Source organism: Pituophis catenifer, unplaced genomic scaffold, assembly GCF_029215685.1.
Source record: "Pituophis catenifer annectens isolate HBS135680 unplaced genomic scaffold, rPitCat1.0.hap2 SCAF_12, whole genome shotgun sequence".
NCBI lineage: Eukaryota > Metazoa > Chordata > Lepidosauria > Squamata > Colubridae > Pituophis > Pituophis catenifer.
The window spans coordinates 11399620-11427426 of NW_027256892.1; the positions used below are offsets into that span (position 1 = coordinate 11399620).

Sequence of the window (27807 nt, forward strand, 5' to 3'; positions counted from 1 at the left end):
GTGCCATTGTAACTTTAGTCAAGAACTATCTGTAACAAATTATGGATTCTGGTCTCCAAATGTTATACAATTAGAAATTTGGATACTGAAAACTGCTATTTTCTGGAGTGGCCAGTCATCATAAATGTAATACAACCAACAATTCAATGCTGCCAAATGAAGAAAACTCTGGGAGGATTGTGTGAAAAGATTAAAAGCTCTGTTCTAGCAATGAATCCCAGTTCCTTTGCCAGGCAAAGCTATTTTTAATGAACTTTATTTATTTATTTATTTATTATTTATTTATTTATTTATTTTTATATGCCGCCCTTCTCCGGAGACTCAGGGCGGCTTACAATGCATTAAGCAATAGCTTTCATACTTTGTATATTTTTATACGAAGTCAGCTTATTGCCCCCACAAACCGGGTCCTCATTTTACCCACCTTAGAAAGGATGGAAGGCTGAGTCGACCTTGAGCCTGGTGAGAATTGAACTCGCAGTAATTGCAGGCAGCTGAATGTTAAATGCTGCCTTAGTAGGAGGCATTAGCCTCCTACGCCACTCAGGCTCTTCCTTGGACGCAACTTGGACTCAGCCGGCCTTCCAAAATTCTCCATAAAATACGTAAGCAGAGAAATGGGGTGAACTTTTCCAAATTTCCCCTGTAGCAGATGTTCCAAAAGCCTCTTAAGAATAAGGCACCCCCTTAATGATAGCACCACTATTAAAAAGCCCCATGGGAAGTGTCTCACCCCAATCTTGAGATTTAATGAAAGCGTGGGAAGCTGGGAAGTCTGTAGACCACTGGAAAGGGACTCACACAATGGAAAACAGGATATTCACAGGCACACACTCCCGCCTCCTCTCTCAGGCTGGTTTCAAAGGGCTTTCGAAGCAAATCAATTGCAGACCTGCGGTAAAAACCTGGGGAGAGAGCAGTAACTGCTCCTGTACCCCACACATGGAGGCAACCCCTTCTGAAGGGTGGTTCATACTTCAAATGATTGGAAGGATGGATGCTATTCATTCAAGGCAGAAAAATGAATTCGTAAAATTAGAGCCCCAGAATTATTTCAGCATCTGGGGTCCTGCCCCATAGATTTGGGTTGCAACAAGACAAAAATGAAGGGTGGAGAGTCCAAAATGGGAGGTCTGAAATGTGCCCTTTGCCATTGCATCCTCACCAACATTTTGCCACCTCAGCTTATGCCCACTTCTGAATGTTATGAAGCCCAATTGCTCATTTTTGTTTAAATAAGAGTTGCAGGAAACACCACCAGGAAGCGGTGAGCTTCAACGTTTGATGTTCAACAGCCTCTTGGTACCCAGCTGAGAGCATTCTGAGACAAGCCATCATAGGGAAGTTCTAGTCTAGTTGGCAGCAGGACAGCTCTTCTCGTTATTATGGGCCAAACATTGCTGAAAATAAATTAGCAGAAGGGTGTCTTGAATGGACAAAGTGGTGGCAGCATGCCCAGAACACATGCGGTAGATGAGTCACATCCATGGCACCCATAATAATATCCTGTGGGTGCAGTGGGTGTCAAGGCTAACAGTGCCCCATTAACAAACCCCAGCAGCAGATCTCAAAGGGAGGCAGAGAGGATGAACCACATCTGATCCCCCTGGCAAAGACTCGCCAATGCTTGGTCTCAAGACACTAATGGAAGAGATTTCTGGCACTCATAAAAGGCAGACAGTGTTCCTTGGGGTTTCTGAAATAGGAGGGAAATTCATATTCAAGTTATACATTTTCTTATTTGAAGGTGTATGTCTACAAAAGGTCTTTGCAACTTTGACTCACTCAACTTTTTGATATTGCAAATCAAGCAGGTCAGAAGCTTCTTGGATGAGAAACCAAATGTCTTCAAGGAGAAACAAAGTCCAGTTGTTTTTGAAAACATACCTTTGGGACAACCATGACCTGGATGACTGAGACCCTCCAGAGATAAATCAAGCAGGTTTCATTATTTCAATTACACCAGCAGAGTTTGTGAATGGATTTTTAGGCTAGGTGAAAAAGGAGTCCCACAGCATGCAGAACCCTGACAGAGAAGGGTCCAGGGATTGAAGGGGCAAGAGCATGTAATCTGTTGTCCTCACAATATGGCTATGTGATGGGTAGCAGAATTTACAAAGCAAAAGTGGTCTGATGAGGGAACTCCTTGTAATTCTTCCAGGATGTTTCTAGTTATTAAAGCTATTGACCCCTAAAAATGTTTGTGCATATGGTGGACGGATAGAGGGGGGAAAAGACTGAGGTCCAGAAGGTTGTTTGTATAGACATAGCTTATAGCGTGCAAGGTTGAGAGATGAAAACAGGCTCTTTAGACAGATGTCTAGATTTCCACCAAAGCCACCTCAGTGGGCAAACAAAGCTGTTAATGCAGCCAACCTTTTGCAGAACTGGAGAAAAGCTGAAGCCTCTCAGCAGGTCTGAATGCTGAGAAATGTGCCCACTTTTGCCCAGTTATAAAAATAACCCAGGACTGTGCATTTCTTTAATCTCATCCCAGATGTTTCAAGTCTCTGCAATTGAGAAGCCCTGACCCGGCAGGATTATGGCATTTCATCCTTTTAAGAGGATTCTGGCAGAACCTGAGTGGTATCTGGGAGCATCTCAAGGCAAGATTTCACAGCTCATTCCCATGGAAGCTCATCAGCCCCAATCAAGGAGGAGGGCTGGGGCTGTGCTGCTTTGTCATTGGTTGAGGAGAGGAAACAGAATGGAAATTCAGTGGGTAAAGAGAGATTTTTTCCATTGGAAATTGCTAGGCTTGATCAACATCTCTTGTTAAAAGGACAATAATTGAATAATCTCTGTCACTGACAATTCTTGGCATCGAGTCGTCCTAGAAATTTAAATGATAAACATGGAACTTCTGCCAGTTAAAAATCTATATATTAAACTAGATGGGGGAAAAGTCCTTTATGAATTATATAATTTGATTCAACATGAGAGCAATGTGGTGGCTCTTGGCCAACTGCCTGCCTTTGCTCTTAAAGATTCATTAAAAACAAAAATTGGGAACATGGCAGTTTTCCCCAATCATGGTTTGTTCCAGTACTTGTTGAAGTACTGGTTACCAATAAGCCACCATCAGCTAGATTCTGCAGCATGGCCAAAACAGATGGAACTGTCTTATGGCTTAGCATTAACTCAACATATGAACCCTCCTTGCTTTTGGGGTCTATCCTGGGTTCACAAGGATTCTTGGGCAATAATAATGTTGAATGGCTCCAAGAGCCAAGAGTTTAGAAATATGTGTACCTAGCGGAAAGAAAGATAAAAAGGTGGCAAAATGGAGTTGGGAAGATCTTTCGAATAGGGCTCTCCAACCTTGGCAACTTTAAGACTTGTGGACTTCAACTCCCAGAGTTGAAGTCCACAAGTCTTAAAGTTGCCAAGGTTGGAGACTCCTGTTTTAGAAGGTAGATGATGTAGGAGGGGACAAATCACCCCAAATCTGCCTGTGTCATGAACAACAATATATTACTTATATTGAGTTGGATGGAGTGGAAATAAATAAACTCAGCTGCCCTGAGTTTCCGGAGAAGGGCGGCATATAAATTGAACCAGTAAATAAATAAATAAATAAATAAATAAATAAATAAATAAATAAATAAATAAATAAATAAATAAATAAATAAATAAATAAATAAATAAATAAATAAATAAATAAATAAATAAATAAATACACACACACACTAACATTGTTTTTAAACTGAGTGACAGCCCCTGCAATCCCCTCCTCCCCAAAAGCCAGGTAAGAAGTGTAAAAACAACGTAGGTACCATAGGGCAAAAGATGACACCTGCAAGTCTAATGATTACTGGTAGTCCTTGACATATGACCACACTTGAGCCCAAAATTTGTTCTTAAGTGAGATATTCGTTAAGTGAACTTTGCCCCATTTTACGACCTTTCTTGCCACAGTTCAGTGTATCATTGCAGTTGATAAGTTACTCAGTTGTTAGGTGAATCTGGCTTTCCCACTGACTGGTCATAAGGTTGCAAAAGGTGATCACATGATCTTGGGACATAGCAATGGTCATAAATATGAACTAGTTGCCAAGAATCTGAATTTTGATCACAGGATCATGGGGATGCTGGAAAGGTCATAACTATGAAAAACGATCATAAGTTACCTTTTTCAGTGCCGTTGTAACTTTTAATGGTTAAATCGAGATTACCTGTTCTCCCATCTAGGATACCCATATTCTGTTAGTTTAAGAAATCCCAGATGCCCTGAGCAAGAGGCAAAGCTCCAGTGATGGAAAATTGGCTATGTTTGAGTTAACTTTCTCATGAAACCCCATCAATTCTTCTGGAGCTCTTGGGCTGTGTGGATCACAGATAGAAATATCCTCCTCTAGTGACTTTGGATTTTCTTTCTTTCTTTCTTTCTTTCTTTCTTTCTTTCTTTCTTTCTTTCTTTCTTTCTTTCTTTCTTTCTTTCTTCTTTCTTTCTTTCTTTTTAGGGAGTGTATGTGCCAGGAACCACTTCTTTCTGCATCTTTCAAGTAGTATTAAACATCCTTTTGAAGCAAACAGACTTCATGATGCATTTCCCGAGCTGTAAAGAACACTACAATAATGATTTCTTTGCTGGTGGCAGCGGGTCTCAGGGAAGGATCGGAGACAAATGGAAATGAAATGGAGGTCTGCCCTGGATTTGATTATTCATCTGTCTCTCGTCCTGTCCCTCTGCCCCCCCCACCCCTCCTATCTACCTGACCTAGTTAACTCAATTAGGCAACACAACTGCCAACCCCCACCCTTCACATCCATCATTTCCAACCGAGAGATCCATGAAAGTCTTGACAAATCTTACAGTGCAGCAGGAAACACCACCTCTTCCCATAGCAGAAGCTGCTGCAGATGTAACTTACAGTGTTGGAGACCATACAATCTTAGGTCTTCAGGGAAGAGTGTACAGGGATCCTCGACTTATGACAATTGAGCCAAAAATTGATGTTGCTAAGTGAGAAATTTGTTGATTTTTGCCCCATTTCATAACTTTTCTTGCCACATTTGTTAAGCGAATCACTGTAGTTGTTAAATTAGTAACACGGTTGTTAAGTGAATCTGGCTTCCTCATTGACTTCGCTTGTCAGAAGGTCCCAAAAGGTGATCACATGATTCTGGGACACTGCATCCATCATAAATATGAGTCAGTTGCCAAGCATCTGAATTTTGATCACATGAGCATGGGGATACTGCAACAGTCGTAAGTGTGAAAAACAGTAATCAGTCATGTTTTTCAGTGGCATTATAACTTTGAACGGTCACTAAATGAACTGTTGTAAGATGAAGACAGCGTAGGAATAATTGGCATGTGAGGATTTCCTCCCCTCATATTGAAAGGGTACAGGCATTCCTTGACTTACAATAGTTCATTTAGTGACTGTTCAAAGTTATGACGATACCGAAACAAGTGACTTATGACCGTTTTTCACATGACTGTTGCAGTATCCCCATAGTCACATGATCAAGATTCAGATGCTTGGCAACTAGTTCATGTTTATGACGGCTGCAGTGTCCCAGGGTCATGTAATCCCCTTTTGCAACCTTCTTACAAGCAAAGTCAATGGGGAAGCCAGATTTACTTAACAACCGTGTTACTGACTTAACAACTGCAGTGATTCACTTAACAACTATGGCAAGAAAGGATGTAAAATGGGGCAAAATTCACTTAACATCTCTCACTTAGCAATATAAATTTTGGACTCAATTGTGGTCGTAAGTTGAGGACTGCCTGTACTGGTGCCTCTGGTTATCAATATCATTTATATTAAGGCTGCAAGAGAAACTGGTATTGATTGACTCATAAGAAAATCATTTCATGACCATACTGGTTATATACGTTGCTTTTTAGGATATATTAAGAAATGGAGAACTGTAGTTTTTTAGATCTTACTGAGCTGTAATTTTGCTGATAAGGAACTAACAATTTACTTCATCACAAGATGCATGATGAAAACAAGAATGTCAGTTTGTTATGGATTATGTACCAAAAGATACATTTTACAAAACAGTTGTTTAAATCTGAGATTTCTCTAAGTTGGCCATTTAGAAGGTAAATACATTACAATATTTTAGGCTTCCTAATGTTTTGCATGAATTAGAATTCTCAGCATCTTATTTCTGCCTGCAGTGGCCATGGAGATGTTGAAAATACAGCTGGCCAACATCTGTTTGCTTACAAGATCTACACAGGAGAAAAACTATTTTCTAACTTTATTGTTTGTTTCATTTCTTTTTTTTTCTGGCACTTTGAACTATCTTCCTCATTTCATAGTTATAGCGAGTAAACTATTTTCCAAAACTAAAAAAACATAATCCAATTCACAGGCTTATTGTGTCATTTTAATTCCTGTTCATTGTTGTTTTGTCACAATCTACTAGCTTTTTTACCCCATCATAAATCTTCAGGCATAGCCAAAGACTGGAAAAAGGAGAATTTTGAACATGAGGCTGTGAAAAGCAATTGCAGTAATCAAGGATTCTATGTATTGTATAAAGACGATTAAGCAATGGGAGTTATGGCCTTGCTCTCACTTCAGGCTTTAAAAGAGGGGTAAGATGGCTACCTGTTAGATTCCTACACTGACCAGGGAATGGGTTTAAATGTAATGGTCTCTTCCAACTCATAAATTCTGCCTGTGTAGAGTTATGAAGTCTGACAAGCCTGTTAAAACTATCTTGAGCCAGTGAAACAAAATAAACATAAAACATTGCCTTTTAGAGGTTAAATATTATGCCTCTATACTGTAAAGAGTAGTTGTGGGAAAAATTGGGCCTGAAGGTATCTAATATCCAGTTTCAAACTGGTATCATTCTTTTGTATTCAGCTGCCAGATTTTTTTTTATATTCTAGTTTTTTTTTTTTAAAAAAAAAAAAACCACCCACAAAAAGGCAGAGGAAGAAATGAATTCCAATTTTACCACAGCCAAATTTAATGTACTTTTGTCCTCCCACTCCTAAGTTCCAGAAAGGGTAATTGAATAAACCAGAGTTCTATCGAGCAAACCACACTGACACACAAGCATAATATTTAAAGCTGTGTGCACCTAACACCGGCTCAGAGATAAGCCTTGATTTGGGGTCAATTGGCTCATTTGCTATGGGAATTATTGAATTGATATCTGAATCTCTTCTGCCACGAGACCTATGGAGACAGCCTTTTGCCTTATTGCAAGGATAAGAGTTTCTACAAATGCTCCAAGAGCTTTCAGCCCCACTCAGCTTACATGTTAAGTGGCGGAGAGGTCCGAGGGCACCGTCTTCCCTAAAGAATTGCTCCACTGAAATGGAATGAAGCTGCACAAAAGAAGCCGGCAGAAAGCATGGATAATTCTGCTCTTTCAAGCAGTTTTCCCTTGGAGCAATTCCAAACATGCCATCCTTCAAAAGCAGCTATAAACAATCCATTTCCCCCAAAGCAGCATTCTGGAGTAAGTGGGTTGTGGGATGCAGCCTCAATCAAAGTAATACTAATGTAGGCATTTCTTAAGATTTCTGTTCTCTCGTGCTATCTTGCAAAGTTACAATAGGCAGATTGAAAAGGTCTGACCATTGCTTCCCTTTCTTCAAAAGAGCCCAGGTTGATATTCAAGAGTACCATGGTTCATGTGTGCCTGCACGGAGTGGCTTTGTCCAGTGCGCTTCCCACTACATGATCTTCCTCCCTCTCTGAACAAACGGAAGAATTGTGTGTCCCCCAAACTGATGTCCATCTCTATCTGAAAACGCCTGTTAAGGAAAATGAATAGAACAGGAAAAGGATCCACTTCACCAAGCCAATAGAGGGTTTTGCCAGCGATGGGGGCACGAAGCAATGCCCCCCCTCTTTAAAAAAAAAATCATAACACAGCTTCATCTCCAAGAAGTGGTTTTGAAGAAAGTTGGTCTTTCAGACATTACTTGCACTCGTCCCCCCAGGGTGAGCAACCCTTATTCAATAAGTTCCACGTAGTTGGCTGGAAACATCCCAAAGTGACCATCGGGCCCGTAACCTCGCCACCAGCCCTCGTCAATCATCTCAATGTTTGTGATAATGTTCTCAGGGTCAAAAGAGATCTCTGTGTCATCAGCTAAAAGATGGGAAACAAAACACAATCTCCATGTTATTTTTTAAAAAGAATTTTAAAATTTATATTTTAAAGAAAGTAACTGGCCCAGTAGACTTAAAACAGGAGTCACCAATCCCTGGTCCATGGACCGGCACCGGACCGCAGTATGGCAGAAACTGGGGCACGCAAACAAGAAAAGCCCCATCCATGGGATGCAGGCAGCACACGATACTACCACCTTTCCAGTCTGTGGAAAAACTTCTCTCCACAGAACTGGTCCCTCGTGCCCACACTGACTTTGATCCTGATGATTTGAAGTTACGACAGTACTGAAAAAAGTTACTTATGACTGGCTCTTGTACTTACAACTGTCCCAGCTTCCCTGCAGTCATGTGATCAAAGTTTGAGCACTTGGCAACTACTGCATTTCTCCAAAATGATGAGCCATCTTGAAAAGAAGCCCTATCACATTTTTTAGTGCATCTGATCAAATGAAGCCCCACCCACAAAATTAGCCCTAATTAAGACTCCACCCACCCCGGGGTGCAGGGGGTGGGGTGAGGCAACACAGATAAAAAATAAGCTAGGGTGGGGATGGGGATGGGTAGGGTGGAACTGCCCTACTTACCAGGCCTCGCACACCCCAACACCTGCCTCGCCTTCGTCTGCGGCTGCTTGCCACCACTCACACGCATTGCCCTAGCTTCCATTTTGCCTTCAGATGCCTGCCGGCATCTGTTATCTGCAGCTGATAATAGAGCTCTGGATCGATCCGGAGCTTTATTATCGGCTGCAGATGGCTTTCCAGAAGGCATCTGAAGGCAAAACGGAGGCCGGGGCAATGCGTGCGAGTGGTGGCAAGCGGCTGCAGAAGAAGTGGGCCAGCAGCAGGCTCCTGCTGGGCGGGTGGTTGGTGCCACCGCTGCGAGGTGAGTCAATAATTAGAACCCTCCAAAAAGAAGGCCTAGCAGTTTTTTGCGGGGGTCAAAAGAAAATAAGACCCAGCCTTCTTTTTGGAGAAACACAGTAGTATGTTTTTATAACAATTGCAGAGTCCTGGAGTCATGAGTGCCCTTTGTGACCTTCCCAGGTAGCTCCCAATGAGCAAAGTCAACGGGAGAAGATGGATTTATTTAACAATGGCATGATTCACTTAACAACTGTGGCAAAAGCTCATAAAGTCAGGCGCAACTCACTTAACGACTGCATTGCTTAGTGATGGAAGTTCTGGTTCCAACTATGGTCATAAATTGAGGACTATGTGTAAACCATGGTTTCTCAATCTTGCCAACTTTAAGATGTGTGGACTCCAACTCCCACAATGCAGTTCAAAGTTGCAGAGTTCCTAGAAGTGCCAAGGTCAAGAAATTCTTCTCTAACCTCAGCCTGTTTCAATTTTATTTAAATAACACCTGTAGTAATCTGGGTTGCCTTATGCTAAACTCAAGTACTTAATCATTTAACGTCTTCTTTTCTAATGCTGTTTATTCTTTCACTGTGGATTATTAGTCCTCCTTTCTGCAGACTCATAATATCCTGTATTATCATTTCAGCCTTTAAATCTGAGCTGAGCAAACTTTTTCTGAGCTGAAGACCGCATCAGGCTTTTGAGTGGCGGGCTGGGGCTACACTGAACCAACAGAAGCAGCCTGCAGAGCCATGGTAAAAAATAAAGTAGGATTAAATACGAGGGAATGAAACATTTAATACATTCATTCTGCTGGCATGTTAGAAGTTACCACTTAGCAGCAAAAATTGGCCAGGCTTTGAAAGTTGCACCACAACTTTATATTTATATTTATATTTATATTTATATTTATATTTATATTTATATTTATATTTATATATATATATATATATATATATTGGTGTTTTTAGGTGCATATATATGCATATATATACATATATATATATGTATATATATATATATGGGTCTTTGGTTATTCGGGTTTTCTCCCGCGTAAAATTAGAGGTTTCTTGGCAACGTTTCGACGAAGTCTCATTCGTCATCTTCAGGCTGGTGTCTTCGGCTTCGTGCTTCTAGGAGCAATGTGTGTGATCGCAGGTGTTTCTTCCTTTTAACTGCCAGTGGGGGTGTGAACTGATTGGGTGGGAGCTTGGCTGTATTCTGATTGGGTAGAGGTGTGTTCTGATTGGTTGGGGGTTTGGCTGTGCTCTGATTGGATGGGTGTGTGTTCTGTTTAGGTGGGGGTTTGGTTGTACTCGGGTTAGTCTGAGTAGCAGGGGGATTTGAGCTGGTGAGCTGTGTTGCTGTTGTTTGGCTTCGTGTTCGTGGCCGTGCTACCTCTTCATGGTGGGTGTCAGTCTGCTTCATGTATGGATTGGAGGGGTTTAAAGGGGCTAATGATGTAGCTGTGGTCTGGCTTCTTGTCTGCGGTCGTGCCTCACCCTCAGTGTGGGTTTGAGTTTGCTTAACATAAGGACCCCCCCCCCCCCGGGTTCCTAATATGAGGAACTTATGAAAGCAAAACATATCAAACATACCAGCTTGGTAATCATACAGAGCACGGGCACATATTCCTTTTCCTTCCGTGTTAAGGTTTTCTTGGTAGGCATCACTATAATCATAGTTAGCATCTTCAGGCTGTTCCCAAAACAAAGAAGAGTTAGCAAGACAAAGAATGATATAGTAAATCAGAGGTCATAAATCTTTTGACTACAATTCATTCACTAAAGTATCTTTTCCCAACCTTGGCCTGCTCCTGATATGTGGACCCAGTGGTGAAATCTGAACCGATTCACTACCAGTTCGGTGGCCGCACATGTGTGCTGTGTGCCAAGTGCGCGAGCATGCACAGTTCACACCAAACTGAGGTTGGTTTCTTGGGAACCTTTTTTAAGAAACCTTTTTAAAGCATTTTTTACTATCGGTTCGGGCAAATAGGTAGTAAAAATGCTTTATAAAAAGTAAAAAAAAAAAGGGTTGGATGATCACAGCTGTGCTGCACGATTGTCGGAACCTTTTTAAAAAACTTTTTAAAAGCATTTTTTACTACCTATTCGCCTGAACCGGTAGTAAAAAAATGCTTAAAAAGTAAAAAACAGTTCTGACAATCGCTCGTCGTTCAGCTGATCGGCAGAACTTTTTTTTTTTTTTTACATTTTTTTACTACCGGTTCGGCAAACCAGTAGCATTTTTTACTACCGGTTCGGGCAAACTGGCCCGAACCGATAGCATTTTACCGGTGTGGACCTCAACTCCCAGAATTGCCAAAAGGCAATAACTAAGGTTGAGAAATTTGAGAGTTGAAAGCCATAGATTTGGAAGGTGACATAGTCAGAGCAGGTTGCACTAACAAATCTCAATGCACTTTCTGATGTAAGTGTACGAAATCAGAAATATAAGTGTCATTTATATAAATATAATTTATAGAAATATAGCTTAATTTCTGAAAGGAATGATTTAAAAGAAGTTTATCATGGATTTTTGAAGGGTTTTTTTTTGGTAAGATCTGCCAAGTCAGATGTCACTAGGTCACAGGACTTGATCTACATCTTCTTCAAGGCAAAAATCCATGGAATAAGTTTTGAACGGGACATAAGCATATACATTTCATTACTGAAAGATGTTGCCTAGCCTGGTAACGAAACATTCGAAAACCAACCCACAAGCTCGGAAAACGAACCTTCACCCTCACATTTCATTACTTTCCCCATGTATGTCATAGGAAGATAACAAACAGTACAGCAAAGGCATGGATGTAAGGTGAGTTGGGCTGAGAGTGTTATATTTTTGACAAAATTTATATTATTCTTCTATTAATCTAGGTTTCCCCAATTACATTTACATAAGAAACCATGCTGGAGAAATTAGGGAAATTGCAAATATGAAGTATTTTTTCTTACAGATATTTTGATTAAAAAAACAGCAAAGGACATACCAATGTTATCTTGCTAATGCAACCAAGAATAATCCAATTTGTATTGATCTTTTGCTAGCAGAGACTAACCTCAGGGGGCTCATCATAGATAACATGCTGGTTTGGGGGTTCCTCGTACACGGCCTCTTGTTCTACCTCCGGTTGGAAGGTTGCAGCTCCTGCCTTGTGGTTCTCCTCCCTGACAGAATTACCTGAAAGAAGCATTCTCAATTTCAATCCTCAATGTTGAGAAATCAAGACTCATGTTCCAGGGTTTATTTCTTCCTTGATTTAATAGCTTTTCTCCCCAGGATGCCTCTACTCAGTATCTCTCTTGCTCTCCTTTCAATACAACAAGCAGCTTACTCGTCTTCGCATGTCTCACTTTAATTTTTATCCTGCCTTTATTCTTTTTACAAGTAACTCAAGGCAGCCAACTTATCTATAACACACATTCCTCCTCCTATTTTCCCCCACAACCACCCTGTAAAGTGAATTGGGCTGAAATAGATTGACAGGCCCAAAGTCACCCAGCTCGTTTTCATGCCTAAGGCAGAACTAGAACTCAACTTTCCTGTTTTCTGAGACATCATCTTAACCACTACGCCAACACATTAACCTTCTTTCACACAGTGCAGACTCATGGATCCTCATTTGTTTCCCCCTTCCCGCAAGCTTTTGCAGCAAGTAGCAAGATTGCACCAATGGCCACATGGAGGGAACGGGACACACACACGCACACACCACAATACATGGAGAAACTGAAACAGAGATCGATCTTGTTGGGGCAACAACGGACTTCTCAAGCTTTGGAAGAAAAGAAAGATCACTGAGATGGATGAATGAAGCTGCACATTTCACATCTTCTCGCCACAACAAAATAAGAAATAAATCCAGGGAAGGGTTCCTTTTGACATAAGGGTGAAAAGAACAGCTCTGGTCTGTTCCACTGTTAACAAATCTAGCTAATGGAGAATGAGACACAGATTTGATTAAACAAAGGCTTGGTAAAGACCTTCTGAGAGCAGGACTGGGGAGAGTTTGGTCGTGAGAATGCACCCATGACCTGGGTGCATCCTTGTATTAAAAGAACTGCATGTAAATGTGTGCAAGAGGTATAAAGAGTACAGTGAACCTGAAGCTGTCCCAAGCAAAAATTCTTCTTCGGTAAAATAACAGTAATGAAGCAAATTGGACTGGAGCAGCTTTCATAGTCTAATTCAGCTTTCTCACGTTGGGAGAAAGCTGTACTATACTCAGAGGAAAAAAAAAGATAAACAAGGTCTATATCTATGCTGCACGTATAAGGTAACATAAAAGGCTTCTATTTTTCTAAAAACTGTTTCTCTCACAGGCTTTTGGGGGAGGGGATGAAACTTTCCAAGCATGAACCTGGACATAAAATGGCAGAATTTTAAGCCCTCTGGGGAAATCATGGCTTGGTCAAGGGTACTTTCAGGAGAACATTCTGTCCTGTCAAAGCCCCTGCTCTGGAACACCTTTTCCCTCAAGATATGTTTCACCCCCTACCCTGAATGTGTTCAAACGAGCTCTGGAAACATGGCTTGTTCCCCAGGCCTTGGGTTAGAAGGGCTGATGGATCTCATGACTGGTGGTCTTCTAATGGCTCCTTTTGGTCTGGCGCTTGGCAATGGGGTTGTTTCTTTGAGTTGTATTATTTTAACTGTGTTAACTGTATTGCACCATTGATTTTTTACTGTACGCCACTCAAGAATTCTTTGTAGAGTTGGGAAGCCTTATATGTTTCTAAAATAAGTAAATAGATCAAATAAACTTCAGGTGTATCTTCCAACTGGAATGCAGGGGAAAAATCAGAATTACCATTGGCTATTAAAAAAAACACCTCTTGCTGTTTAAAAAAAGGTAGTGTAATCAAGGAACAGAAATCACATGCTCTCATATAATGCTTTTACCAAGTTCGGGAACAGGAAAAACTGGAGGTGTGTCGTGACCAGACGAACGAGCAACAGGAGGAGGAGGAGGAACATCTTGCGTAGCAGGTTGGAGAGGGGACGCAGGACTCTCCACCTGGTTTCTCTCCTGAAGGAAAGGGCTCCGTAACTTGCCTAGGAAAGGAGCCAAGTAAGTCCAGAACACAAATGGCCCATATACAACAAGGAGTCCTTGGCTGAGTTGCTGCTCAGTTACTGCCGAGTTCTATCCATTTTTATTCAGAAGTATAACCGTGTTTGTGACTTGTACACAGAACTACAGGAAGTCCACAACTTACAACCATTAATATAGTGACTATTCGAAGTTACAACGGTACTGAAAAAACTGACTTGATGCCTGTTTTTCACAACTTACAACCGTTGCAGCATCCCTATGGTCACATGATCAAAGTTCAGACACTTGGCAACTGACTCATATTTATGACGGTTGCAGTGTCCTGGGGTCACATGGTCACCTTTTGCGACCTTTTAACAAGCAAAACCAATGGGGAAGCCAGATTCACATAAGAACTGGGTTATTTACTAAACAACTGCAGTGATTTATTTAACAACTGTGGCAAGAAAGGTCATAAAATGAGGCAAAACTCAATTATATTCTGTAAATCGCCTTGAGTCACCATGAGTGAATAAATAAATAAATAAATAAATAAATAAATAAATAAATAAATAAATAAATAAATGTCTCACTTAGCAATTGAGCAATGGACTTAATTGTGGTTATAAGTCAAGGACTACCTATACAGGTAGTCCTCAATTTACGACCACAATTGAGCCCAAAACGTATGTTGTTAAGTGAATTTGTCCCATTTTACAACTTTTCTTGCCCCATTTGTTCAGTGAATCACTGCAGTTGTTAAATTAGTAACATGGTTGTTAAATGAATCTGGGTTCTCTACTGATTTTGTCAGAAGGTCACAACTGACTCCTGAACACTGCAACTGTCATAAATATGAGTCAGTTGTCAAGCATCTGAATGTAAATCACATGACCATTGGGATGCTGCAATGGTCATAAGTGTGAAAAATGGTCATAAGTCACTATTTTCAGTGCTGTTGTAACTTCGAATCGTCACTAAATGAACTGTTGTAAGTCGAGGACTATCTGTAATCAAACCATGCATCCAATATATAAGTTCTTGAATTGCATTAGCTTGTATCAATCAAGTTCTAAAACCCCAATTATGGTGCTAGATTTAAAATTTTCACAATGTGTTTGGTGAATAAAGAAAATGTTCTCAGTTGCCAAGGCCATCTTCTGAAATTCTCATCCCTGGGGGAAGCAAGCAATTCCCCTTCCCCCGTGCCTTCCTCCTAGTCTAAGAGTGCTCCACAGAATACCTGGCTGGGAGCAGATGGTGGCTGCTGCCTCTGTAGACATGGACCTCTCCTTTTGTTTGAAGATCTCACGAGGATTCATTGATCGTTGAGCTACTAGTGATGAGGCTTCCTAAAAAGCAACAAAAAGGATAACTGAATCCAGATGAAATATGAAAAGCATGGAAAGGAAGAAGGAACAGCAAACACCACCAATCCCCAGCCTTAGCATGCAAGGGGAAAAGTGTTGCCTTTGGCTGCCTATTTTACTAAATGTAAGAAAAAAATCTAACTAATAACCATCAAAATCCTTTCCTCAATCCAATGCTGCCAGATGTGTTGGGCAACACAGCAACAAATCGTACAATCCCTAGCTAGAACAGCTACTGACCATGCTGAATGAGGATTAAGAGAGGATTTGGGATAATCAATAAATCATTCAACAAGGAAAGCTCAGGATGCAGGCATCCATCAAAAAGGCTTTATTTACACCAGGGCGGCGCAGTGACTCAATGGTTAAGATGCTGGGCTTATTGTTTGGAAAGCCAGCAGCATGGGTTCGAGACCTGAGCATCATGTGACGGTGAGCTCTGGTCCTTACCCCAGCTCCTGCCAACCTAGCAGTTCAAAAGCATGCAAATGTGAGTAGATAAATAGGTACTACTTTGGTGGGAAAATAACAGTGCTCCATGATGCCATGCTGGCAACGTGACCGTGGAAATGTCTTCAAACAGTCATGACTCAATGGCCTTGAAACTGAGATAAGCACCACCCCCTATAGTCAGAAATGACTAGCAGAGTAAAATCTGCAGGGACTCCTTTACCCTTTTATGTAGTGGGCAGTTGTTAAAAGGCTAGATTAGGAATGGGGAAACCCAAGCTGTAGTAGTCCTTCCTTTAGGCACAGAAGCAACTGACAGACTTTGGACCAGACTCTCTCGATCTCTGTCCTAAACTGGGAAGTTAAAAAATATCTACCTACCAGCCAAAACAGGGCTAGTATGGGAGATTATGGTGTATAACATTCAATGGCTTTCATCTTGCAGTGGATTGATTGGGGACAGATGTGAAGTATTGCAGAAAAATAATAAACATCCACATCCTTTCACTAAAATTCAAGACCATGGTCCTCAGTTACTCCAAAGATAAAATAAGCATCCCAAAGGTGCTTTTTCAAGAGGCAACTGGACTTTATTTTTCCTTGAAGACGTTTCACTTCTTATCCAAGAAGCTTCTTCAGTTCTGAACTCCAAGAAGCTTCTTGGATGATGTGAAGTGAAACATCTTCAAGGAGAAACAAAGAAAGTCCAGTTGCCTCTTGAAAAAGCACCTTTGGGGCAACCCAGACCAGGATTATTGAGAATAATCAATAATCAGAGATAAAGCAAGCATCCAACAGTCAATGGATACATTGCATTTGGATACATACCTTTCTAGATACTGCAAAAGACATGAAGGCTTTGGGTCAAAGTATCACTTGTTCATTATAAAAATGGAATAAATGGGATATCAAGGCTTGCCTGAAGATATCATATGAACTCCTTGTACGATGCACTATCCTTTTGCATATTGCCTTCACTACATATGAGAGATACAGAGTTAAAGGATGAAGGAAGGTCCCTGTGGACAGCACTAATTTTCCACTATGGAAAAGGTTCAGAAGGATCAAGGAGTTGCAAATAGCTAGTCGGAAGGAGGAAGACCTTCACAAACCAAGAGATGCAGAATGGAGTTAGTCAGAAGGTTTTCTCAAGCAGTGCAAAGTCAAGAAGAAAGCAACCATCTTGCTCAAATCAAATCCCCCAGTGAATTGTCCATGGGAAACCCATAGTAGAACAGGAAGGAGAAAAGAGTCAAGTTACCAAGAATCCCACATGCAAATGGATGAGTCTAAATCAAAATTCCATAAAAAAGTAAAGGAAATAGCCAAGGAAGTACCACCATCAATTGGGGGAAAAGATCTATTCTCTCGCATTGTGAATAAAGAACAGGGTGGACAAGAATCCATAGGGAAATTCAGCTCAAGAGTCATATACTAGCAGAACCTTCTTCAACTGGTCACCTGTAGACTATCGGTTGGCTGGCAACCATGAAACTGAAGTGGTTGAAAAGCAGCTGAAATCAGATAAATTTCCCAGAATCCCTAGCATTTGTCACATAAAGCCAGGAATCCTGGTAATTAATCTCCCAAAATCTGGAAGATAGCTAGTTGGGGAGCTTTTAGCTATAAACTCTATACAGGTAATCCTGTTATGACAACAGGGACCAGAAAATTCATTGTTAAGCAGGGCAATCATTAAGTGAAACATCACGTAAACACACCTGATTTTATAACCTTTTTGCCCACTGTCATTAAGTGAATCACCTGTGGTCATTAAGTGAGATGCCATATGACCGCAACATGTGACTCTTGATGACTTCCCCATTGACTTTTCTTGTCAAAGCCAGTGGGAAGGTCGCGAATGGCAACACATGGCTGCAGGATGTTGCAACGGTTAAGTGTGAGCCGGTTGCCAATACTCAGATTGTGATCATGAGATTGTGGGGAAACTGCAACGGTTGCAAGGAATGGCGATACGTCATTCTTTTCAGTGCAATCCTAACTTTGAGTAGTCACTAACCAAATGGTTGTTAAGTGAGGACTACCTGTACAGGTAATCCTTGACTTAAAACAGTTCATTTTGTGACTGTTCAAAGTTACAATGGCACTGAAAAAAGTGACTTATGACCATTTTTCACAATTGTGACTGTTTGCAGCATCCCCATGGTCACAGGATCAAAATCTGGATTCTTGGCAACTGACTCATATTCATACCATTGTAGTGTCCTGGAGTCATGTGATTCCCTTTTGCGACCTTCTAACAAGCTAAGTAATTGGGGAATCCAGATTCACAAAACAACCATGTTATTAATTTAACAAATGCAATTATTCACTTAAGAACTGTGGCAAGAAAAGTTGTAAAATGGGGCAAACTCAACAAACTTTGGGCTCAATTGTGGCCTTAACTCAAGGACTAACTGTACAATTAATTATAAACAGCTCTGTATGCCTAAATCATTATACAAGGTCTTATTTTTTTTCTGTTAACCACATACTATACTAAAAGGGATGGAATAATCTTACTTCCTGACAACTTCCTGGATTTTTCTACAGGGAGTAGAGGAAGCAAACTTGTTCCTTTCCCAACTTGCACACAGAAATCAAAACTGCTGGCAAAGGGATTACAAGTCCATTTCTAGGTCATTTTTCAACAAAAAGCAGGTAATAAAAATGTGGGCTGCTAATTTTTCTGGGGTTATTTACAATGGCAAGAAGTGAGCGAGAAACACAGTAACTCAGTTGCAGCCATGATTTTAATCACATCTTGGACACAGGAATGGGGCAAGGCTTCAGTCAGAAAAAATATGACAGATTATTACCTTGCCTTTGTTTTCAGAAGCAGTCAAAAACTTAATTGAAAGAGATGACAAGCGAAGAGCCCAGGAAACAAGGATGACTTTTTTGTGCCCATGATCCAAAATATTACAAAACAATCAATGACAAGGTTCTTAAGAAAAAAATGCAAGATTGAGCAGACAGAAGAAAATAAACCCCGAAAACAGTGAACAATTGCAATTAATATTTAGAATTATCATTAGAAGGGAGAGGCTTTCTTATCAGCAGAAAGATCAGTCCGGTACTTTCTTAGTTACTGGAAAACTGTGTATGAGTAGAGATTGCCTTCAGATGCACCAAGACCAAAAGAGAAACAAGGATTGAAGGATTTATGTATCTATATAAGTATTCAGCCTCCCTATGGCAGGAAGAGGTGAAGCAGATACATGAAGATCCTTCTGGGTTAAATTCTGGCTGGACTGTTCATACCTGTCAGCTACAAGAGTGTCCATATTAAACATGCAATGCTCATAATGATGCATGCAGTGCACTGCATGCGCAAATAATGCAATGGGATTCTTGAGTTGCAGTTGTTATCCAGAAAGTCACCAGTTATCCCTGCTTTGATCTCATAGGCACCGAGAGATGATATGAAGAAGATAGAAGTGATACAGATAATACTGCATGCTAGCAGATTGTGAAGAGTGAGCACGGGTTGGCAAGGAATTTTCTCCGGTGTACCTGAGCTTTCTCCACAGACTCACTCCTCCGTGGGAAACCTTTCTTGCTGCGAACTTCTTCTTGCTCCTTCTGTAACAAAAGATGACCCCTTACACTTATGGTGAGGTCAACCAAGATGATGGCACCAAGGTGAGGGAAATAAAGACTCTTGGCTTTCACTGATGATGTTACCTAGTGGGATAATGATATGTCTGCAAGAAAACCACCAAGCTCAAAGAGCACTAAAGACTCCACAATTCAATTCTGAGCTACAAATATTCTCATCTACTAAAATCTTTGTTGAAAAACGTTAAGGAACTTAAGTTCTTCCTATGGACCACTGACTCAAGTCATTCAACCGATCAAGAAGAATAAGCAACTGATGGCCAGAATTCCACTTCTACCTACTATATTTTAAATTTGGTGCAAATTATCAGCAGAAACAGCATTTATGTCTTCATGATGGCACTAAAAGATTTCAGAACTTGCCTAGAAATTCTTTGCTATCTTATGTCATCTTCATAAGCAAGAAAGCAATTCTATCTTCAGAAATTTCTTGTTAAAAACAGAGAGAACAAATGCGACCATTTCCAATCTCACCCATTGTTGTTTTTCTTGTTCTCTTGAGTTGGTTTCCTGTTGTTGCTGGAATTTCCTGCAGATTTAAAAAAATCAAGAGCTGTGGTTAACAAAAATTATGCCATTCAGCTCTTAAATTTCTAAACTTAACTGTGTCCTTCATCGTACTTTTAATTTAATCTGATGGTCTATTCACAACAAGTTTGTACCCATCTCCATTACCTGGGAGGAACAGAACTAAATATGTGATATCAGAACTATAATACTGCAAGAACTTTATTGGAAGCAAACAGTTTTTTTTTCTGTTGCTGTGGAATATTTATAGAGTTCTATTCCAAGAGATGTACCATCCAGAACAGCAGAGCCCTCAAGAATGATGCCACTATGAAATATGCTGCAACTCTATAGTTTCATTTTCATTATAAACGCTCAAATTTCAAAATGTTCTTCTTGATTAGGAAAATTAAAATACATATCTCTGTAGACTTTTTAATGCAGGGGAAGCCTTCATGTTTTGATTCCTGGCAAAACTGTTTGGAGCAAACCATGCAGTTTTCTTAGCAAGGTTTCCCAGAACTGGCTTGCAATTGCCTGCTTCCCAGGGCTAAGAGAAGTGACTGGCCCAAGGTCCCACTCATAGTATTCTGGTTTCTAGCCTGATGTCTTGACCACTACACCAAACCGGCTCTCTTTATCTGTAATATAGCATCCTAGAATTTATAAATATAGCCCAATATACAATAAACTGTCAAAATCTTTCTGTATTTTTTATTGAAAGTTAACTCTAAAAGGAAGAATTAACACCACTAAACTGAACTATCTTGTTTTATTCTTAAGAATCTTCAACAAAGCAGAAATATGGGTTTAACTAAAGCTAACAAATTCCACATTCAGCTAGGAGTTCAGTTCCACACTTGTGGATTTAATTTTAATTTCACAATAACCCAATAATTCAGTGATTGACAATCAATGACCACAAGTGGCCCCAAACATATGGCTGATGGCTCTTGGAATTCATTCTATTGTTTCATAATGTTGTCTAAATCAACCTTTAAAAAAAAATCAACAGCCTGGATTATGTGATTGCGAAATACACATATACGAACACTGCAAATACAGATGTAAAAATTGTAAGCAGACATGTGAAAAGATGGCTGAAGGTTTATGTCACAAGTGATCCTCCCCAACAATTCAGTTTTTTTGCACAGGTAGTCTCCGATTTCCAACTACAATTGAACCAAAAATTTCTGTTGCTAAGCAAGACAGTTACTAAGTGAATTTCGCCCCATTTTACAACCTTTCTTGTTAAGTGGAAAATTGCAGTTGTTAAGTTAGTAATATGGTTGTTAAATAAATCTGGTTTCCCCATTGACTTTGCTTGTCACAAGATCGCAAAAGGAGATCCCATGACCTCAGGACACAGCAAGTGTCATCAATATAAGCTAGTGCCAACCATTTGAATGTTGATCACCTGATCATGGGTATGCTGCGACAGTCGTGTAAAAAACGGTTGCAAGTCACTTTTTTTCAGTGCCGCTGTAACCACACTTGAGCCCAAAATTTATGTTGTTAAGTGAAACATTTGTTAAGTGAGTCTTGCCCCAGTTTATGACCTTGGTTACCACATTTGTTTTTTGTTTTTTTTTATTGAAAAAGTTTTACAAATACAAATTTTTTTCCCTTTCCCCTCCTCCTCCTCCCTAACCCCCCCTCACCCTCCCCACCCCCCATGGCTTCTCCAAAAAATAACTCCAGATTAATCTCAAATTATATAATACTTTACCATCGTTTTACACCACTCCCCACATGCTAACCATTTCTTTCTAACATTATTATTTCCCCCCTAAACTATACATTTCAAAGCAACCTTCAACTATAAAACTATGTAATAAATCCTAATTTAACGTTTATTCAACACATATTCTACCCATTTCTTCCCACATACATATATCTCCTAATCCAGATCTTTTACATATATTTATATCTAAACATAACATCCTAAACTAAACAGTCAATAACCTAACCCATCTCCACCCATTTTCCTACAGGTCTACCTTACATAATATTAATATCTCTGTTCTTCTGCCCACACCACACAATTAACAAAAATATTTCCATATATGAGTCCTCAAATGACTTTAAAATTATAATCCATATAGTGTCTTCTGTAACATCTTTCAGATAGATTATTAGTTCCATCACCCATATTAGGGTAACATCAGCTTCAGCTACCAACAGCATACTCAGTATCTTCCATTACCGTCTGCCCTCCTCAATAATAAATGTTTTCATATATAAAAAACCACCCGAGTGACTTTATATTTGTATTCCATATGGTATCTTCTGTAGTATCTTGTATCTAGATTGTTGATTCCAACCACCCAATTGGGATAACAGCCAGATCTTCTGCATGCCCCAATCCCATAGATCTCTTGCCACATAACTCAGCAAATACGTAATCCATTTTTCAAAGAATCCAAAATAGAAAGTTCCAATCCACTCACTCAGAGGCCTTCTTCCACAACCCAAAAGCACCAGCACTGCAGAGGTCTGTTATTCTTCTCAAGATAATGAAAGTCAATAATTTGCCTCAATTATATTTTCATATATCATATATCAGCCATCTATAAGTCCCGCTTATTATATTTAATCAACTCTTCAGTAACTGGCATTAAGCTGTTGTTCAGTTTAAATTTTTTTAGTCTTGTTAGACCTGCTTCTTTTTTTCTTGGCTTTCTGTGGTTTAGATCTCCATTCTAGTTGTCTCTCTAGGACTTGTGTATCAGCTGATTGAATTCCATGCTGGTCTGTAACTTGATAAAACATCTCATTAAAATCCAAAGCTGCCTCTCTTATGTCTGTAGGTAATCCAGCTATAACCTCTGAAGGAGAATCCAGAAGCGGCTCATCCAAAAGAACCTCTGTATCTTGTTGTTTTTCCATAACCTCCATCTCCAACTGCTTAGCCTGGGTTTCAGTCTCTTGTTTATTCTTTTCTTTATTCCCCTCCTGTATTCCTGATACTGATGACATACGTGGAGATGCTGGGTCCATTTTAAAAACCTTGTAGTAAAATTCCTCCGCCTTTTCAACAGTGTCTAATTGATGTCTTTCTCCTTGATATCTCAATATTATACCAACTGGAACATCCCACCTAAATGGGATGTTTTGTTTTTTTAGCTCAGTCACCAAAAATCCGAATTCCTTTCTATCTTTTAACATCTTGGACGGCAGCTCTTTATATATCCAAATCTTCCTTCCATGCATTTCTAGAGTGGAGTTAAAAGACTTTTGCACAATATCATTTCTTATTCCTTTATCTGTAAAGTAGATTACCACATCTCTAGGCAACTGCCTTTGCTTCGCAACCCAAGAATTTACTCTGTAGACCTTATCAATCCTGCAGGATACCTCTTCAGGACTAACCTTTAAAATCACAGCCAGAACTTCAGCAGACATCTTTCTCAGGTCATCTCTATTATTTTCCTGTAATCCACTCATTCTGACCGCAAATTCCATGGACCTGTATTGCATCACTGTAACTTCTCTTTCAATCCTTTGTTTTATATTATCTACATTGTAAATCTTGTGGTCAGCTTTCTGTATTTTAGGCTTTACTTCTGAGCTAATTTCTTGGATATTTGTCAAATCATTTTCAATTCCTTGTATTTTATTGTCCAAATTATAAATCTTGTCATCAACTTCCTTCATTTTAGACTCTAATAAATTAGTATCTTTATCCATCTTTGTAACTATTTCTGAAAAAGTTTTGATAACTGTTACAATCTTTTGTTTCAAATTATCATACTTTAGTTGTACCAGCTCTTTAATTTCCTGCCTAAATTTTTCAAGATTCTGGTTCACAATCTCATCATATCTTGCCATCTCCTCCAAAACAAATTTCTTTAAATCTTGCTCATATAATTTGTAAATGGGGGAACCCCCCCCCCCCACAGCTTGATTGTCTGGCTTTGTCTGTTTCAATGCCATCCTGCCCCACAGACAAACTTTTTTTTTTTTCTTAAAAAGAAAAAAGGACTTTTCTCCAAGCAATATCAGTATCAAGTCTCCAGGAAGAAAGAAACTTAAAAATAGAGATTTTTCTCTTCAGTTCTAGCCAGCACTAGATACTTTGTAGCATATTAAGCTATTCAAACGGAAGGACTTTCGCTTTCAGCTTTGTTCTTTTCAAGCCTCAGCCAGTCGCCATTTTAAAAACTTTTTTCCTTCGCTTTTAAAATCGCCCATAAGATTTGTTAGAAATACTTGCGATTTGGGGTCCCAAGTCAGGATTTCATCCTTTTTGTTCGAGCAATCTGTTAGATTTAGTTGATTGGATTGGTCCCTTCGCCTGGCTCTGCAGGAAGCAGAGTTCCCTCGACGCCCGGAGCAGTGGCGAGCTGTATAGGGAGCCATATTCTGCTTCCTCCCCTAGAGTAAAAAAAAACTCTGGGGAGTTCGCAGAGGACTCTACCTGTCCTCGCCGGCTCTATCTCACGTCTCCTTAAGGAGACGGAGTTTTTCGAGCTGTCTCTCAGCTGTAGAGACAGCTCTTTACAGGCGACGAGGCTGGCGTTCCCGAAAGACCATCCGGCAGCGGCGGAAACCAAACCGGAAGCCGGTTACCACATTTGTTAAGTGAATCCCTGCAGCTGGTAAGTTAATAACCCACTTGTTAGTGAATCTGACTTTCATGAGCTCAGGGCACTGCAACCGTCATAAATATGAACCAGTTGTCAGGCATCATAATTTTGATCACGTGATCATGGGGAGGCTACAAAGGTCATAATTGTGAAAAATGGTCATAAGTCACTTTTTCCAGTGCCACTGTAACTTCTAACAGTCAGTAAATGAACTGATGTAAGTTGAGGACTACCTATATACCAAAGTCCAGAGACAACTTTACTTCTCTGGGGTAAATATGAAATTTAAATTAAAAATTAAATTAAAAATTAAGACTATCAGGAAAACTAGTCCTACTTACCTCTGGGCATCAATCTCCTGGGAGCGCTCCTTATATTTTCGCTCCCGTAAAGATGCTTCTTTCAATTCCCGATCCCGGCTCTCCTTTTCCAAATGTTGACGCGCTTCCTCCGCTTTCCTCTTTTCTTCTAGCCGGCGATTTTCCTCATCTTTCTGAAAGAACAAACCTATTTCAAAATGGGAACTTATGAAGAGAACTAGACATGGGAAGACATATAAAGGACCCCACAAAAAAGGTGCCAGTTTGGTCTACCAGGCCAACAACGGACAATCCTGAATAGGATTTGCACCTCACACGTTGGGTCTCTCTGTATAAATGGGGTCTAGCATCCTCCCCTCAGTGTGATTGCAGGGTGCCACGTCAAACTCTAGATCACAATGTGACCAGCTATAAGCTGAGGGCATATACCGGTCCACTATCTATTTTTTAAAAAAATATAAACGATGCTGTGCTTCAATGGTTAGATGGCCTAGACCAGTGATGGCTAACATTTTTGCCATCACGTGCCAAAAGCGGGAGTCGCGCATGTGTGCATGCACCCATTATTCTATGCCCCCCACCACTGCACATGCAACACCCACCCACCCCGTGCTCCCTCTGCTTTTGGCACATGATGGCACAGTAGGCCCATTTTTCACCCTCCCCAGGCTCCAGAGGCTTTTTAGGAGCCTGGGGAGGGTGAAAATGGCCTCCCCCCCCCGGAGGCCTTCCGGAGGCCGAAAACGGCCTGTTTCCCTACTTCCGGTGAGCTCGCGTGCCCACCGATATGGCTCCGCGTGCCATAGGTTCACCATCACGGGCCTAGACAATGGTATTTGAATGTAGATCTTTTAAACACATTATGTTTTATTAATCTATGTGGAATGTTAATATAGTCCATGTATGATATGCCATACACTAAATAAATAAATGAAGAACTTGATACATCTAATGGAAGACTGGAAGACAGCTTATCATCATCCTTCCTATTTCAAACAACTCTAAGACTTGAAATGTTTCTGCTCAAGACCAGCCTTCTGGGATTTGAAGTCCATAGATTGTAAACTTGTCAAAGTTGCTCATCTCTGCTATAATGTGTGCACAAATGCCACTTCAAGCCACTTAATCCACCTTTTAAAAATCCTGGCTTAATCCAATGTGAAAATCCACCATTTTCACTGACCTAAAATGTAAGGTTTCACTGACTTATATGTAAGGAGGTAGTAAATCTCCCACAACCTAACTCAAATCCCCAATTGATATTTCAGCAGCAAGAGGAAATAGATTGAGTGAAATACATACCTCTGCTTTGGCCCAAAAGTTATCTTTGCCAACCCTTTTAATCTCAGACATAGCATTTGTTTTCTGGTAAACAGAGCCCTATTGCAAAAAAGAATCACACTACTTCAGAAATTCCTCGGCTTAACTGCACTTAATTATTAATAATTGAATTGTTAAAACATTTAACAAAGTAAATAAAACACAAAGCTCCATAAAAGACAAGACAAAAAGAAGCACGGGATCTAAAGACTAAAATACCAGTATATTAAAAAGGGTTTATTTAATATAAAATTTAAAATTCATTATGTCATTGCTTAATTCAATGTACAGAACTAAATTCATTCATGTCCTAATTGCGCTTAATTATTAATTAAGGTGCCAACACGCTGTTAATAAGCTTCACTTTTTGGAACCCTCAGACACTGAATTAGGTAAATATTAACAACGTATTTCTTCTTCTCAACCCATTGAAGACAGTGAGCATTAAGCCACTTCCACAACCTTACTTCCCCTTGTGGATTAAGAACCTGAATTGCACTTTCAATGGAAGTCTGGCAAGCCTATTATTTTCACTACCTATGATGGAGTAGCAGAAAACCACTGGTTTTCTGATAAATTCAACCTGAGTGTGGACTCAGGTTGAATTTATGTGGAAAACGATTGCCACCGGAGGCGGCTGTGTTGGTGATTATTCCCAAAATGTTGGCCATGTCAAGCATGGCAATTTATAAAGTATCTTTTTACCAAGAAACAATGTAATCAAGTATACAATCTTCCTCTTTTTCCCCAAAATCAGGCTGCAATGCCGCCCCCATTTTCATTTTCCTAAAATGCCAATGGGGACCTTTGAGCAACTCAGGGACACCCTGAAAAGAAAGATGACGTTAGAGGCTGGTGCACTTCAGCGCCCCATTTATTGGTTAAAATAATCTAAAACAACTCCAACCAGTGGTTGGAGACCACTTGTATCCACAAAATTACTGCAGATGGTCCCTGATGCAGGCATCCAATGAAAACAAGACATATTTTTTGAATGATCAGAATCCCCAAACTGCAAAATACAGGTGTTCCAGCTCAAAATCCCACAAGATGCCATTTCCCCAAATCTCTTAAAATTTCAGATTGGATAATCTCCTAAAACCTTAACCAAATTATAACATTAAAATCGTTATGATATTTCATCCTTGTTATGGCCTGTGATCCTCTGGGTCACATGTGCCATGGAGTCTGGAGACCCTGAGGAACTATTCTGTCATTTATGAGGTGGCCCACAAAAGCTTTTGATGACCTATCAAGACAAGACTATACACTACTGTTCTACAAAAACTGAAGTTGGATGGGGAAGAAGTCTAATGAATTCCAAAGAAGGTAAAAACGGGGACCATCGAGCTTAGAAGATCTTACCACAGGAGCTTGTGGTCCTGCATCCTGGAACTTGCTCCCTTCTTTATGGAAGTTATAGTTTGCCCCCGAAGCTTTGGCCACCTTCTCCATAATGGTCTCTGGCTCCACATCTTCATCAGCCCGAGCATTTATTGTCACGTGAGCACCCTGGAAGAAAGGAAGTGCATGATTTCCTGCTTGTGATTGCCTGATAATCATCGGGCACACTAGGCCCAAGCCAGACCCCTTTTTTTCTTCATTAAGCAATAGGCAAACAAAC

At 40.2% G+C, this 27807-nt stretch overlaps 1 protein-coding gene across 3 annotated transcripts in view; it reads right to left on the reverse strand.

Annotated features, from left to right (window-relative positions):
- Nucleotides 1-6333: 6333 nt before the first annotated feature.
- Nucleotides 6334-27807, reverse strand: part of DBNL (drebrin like) — a 30397-nt gene continuing 8923 nt past the window's right edge. The window contains exons 5-14 of one of the 3 annotated variants that reach the window (XM_070952216.1): nt 27549-27695; nt 26166-26243; nt 24885-25036; nt 19922-19976; nt 19343-19411; nt 15250-15358; nt 13874-14026; nt 12030-12151; nt 10564-10663; nt 6334-8079 (exon numbers count right to left, since the gene is read on the reverse strand). In XM_070952216.1, coding sequence (XP_070808317.1) covers nt 7940-8079; nt 10564-10663; nt 12030-12151; nt 13874-14026; nt 15250-15358; nt 19343-19411; nt 19922-19976; nt 24885-25036; nt 26166-26243; nt 27549-27695 — 1125 coding nt within the window. In that variant the 3' untranslated portion in view covers nt 6334-7939. The remainder of the gene's footprint in view (nt 8080-10563; nt 10664-12029; nt 12152-13873; nt 14027-15249; nt 15359-19342; nt 19412-19921; nt 19977-24884; nt 25037-26165; nt 26244-27548; nt 27696-27807) is intronic. The other 2 variants (XM_070952219.1, XM_070952217.1) reach the window with 2 other exon arrangements.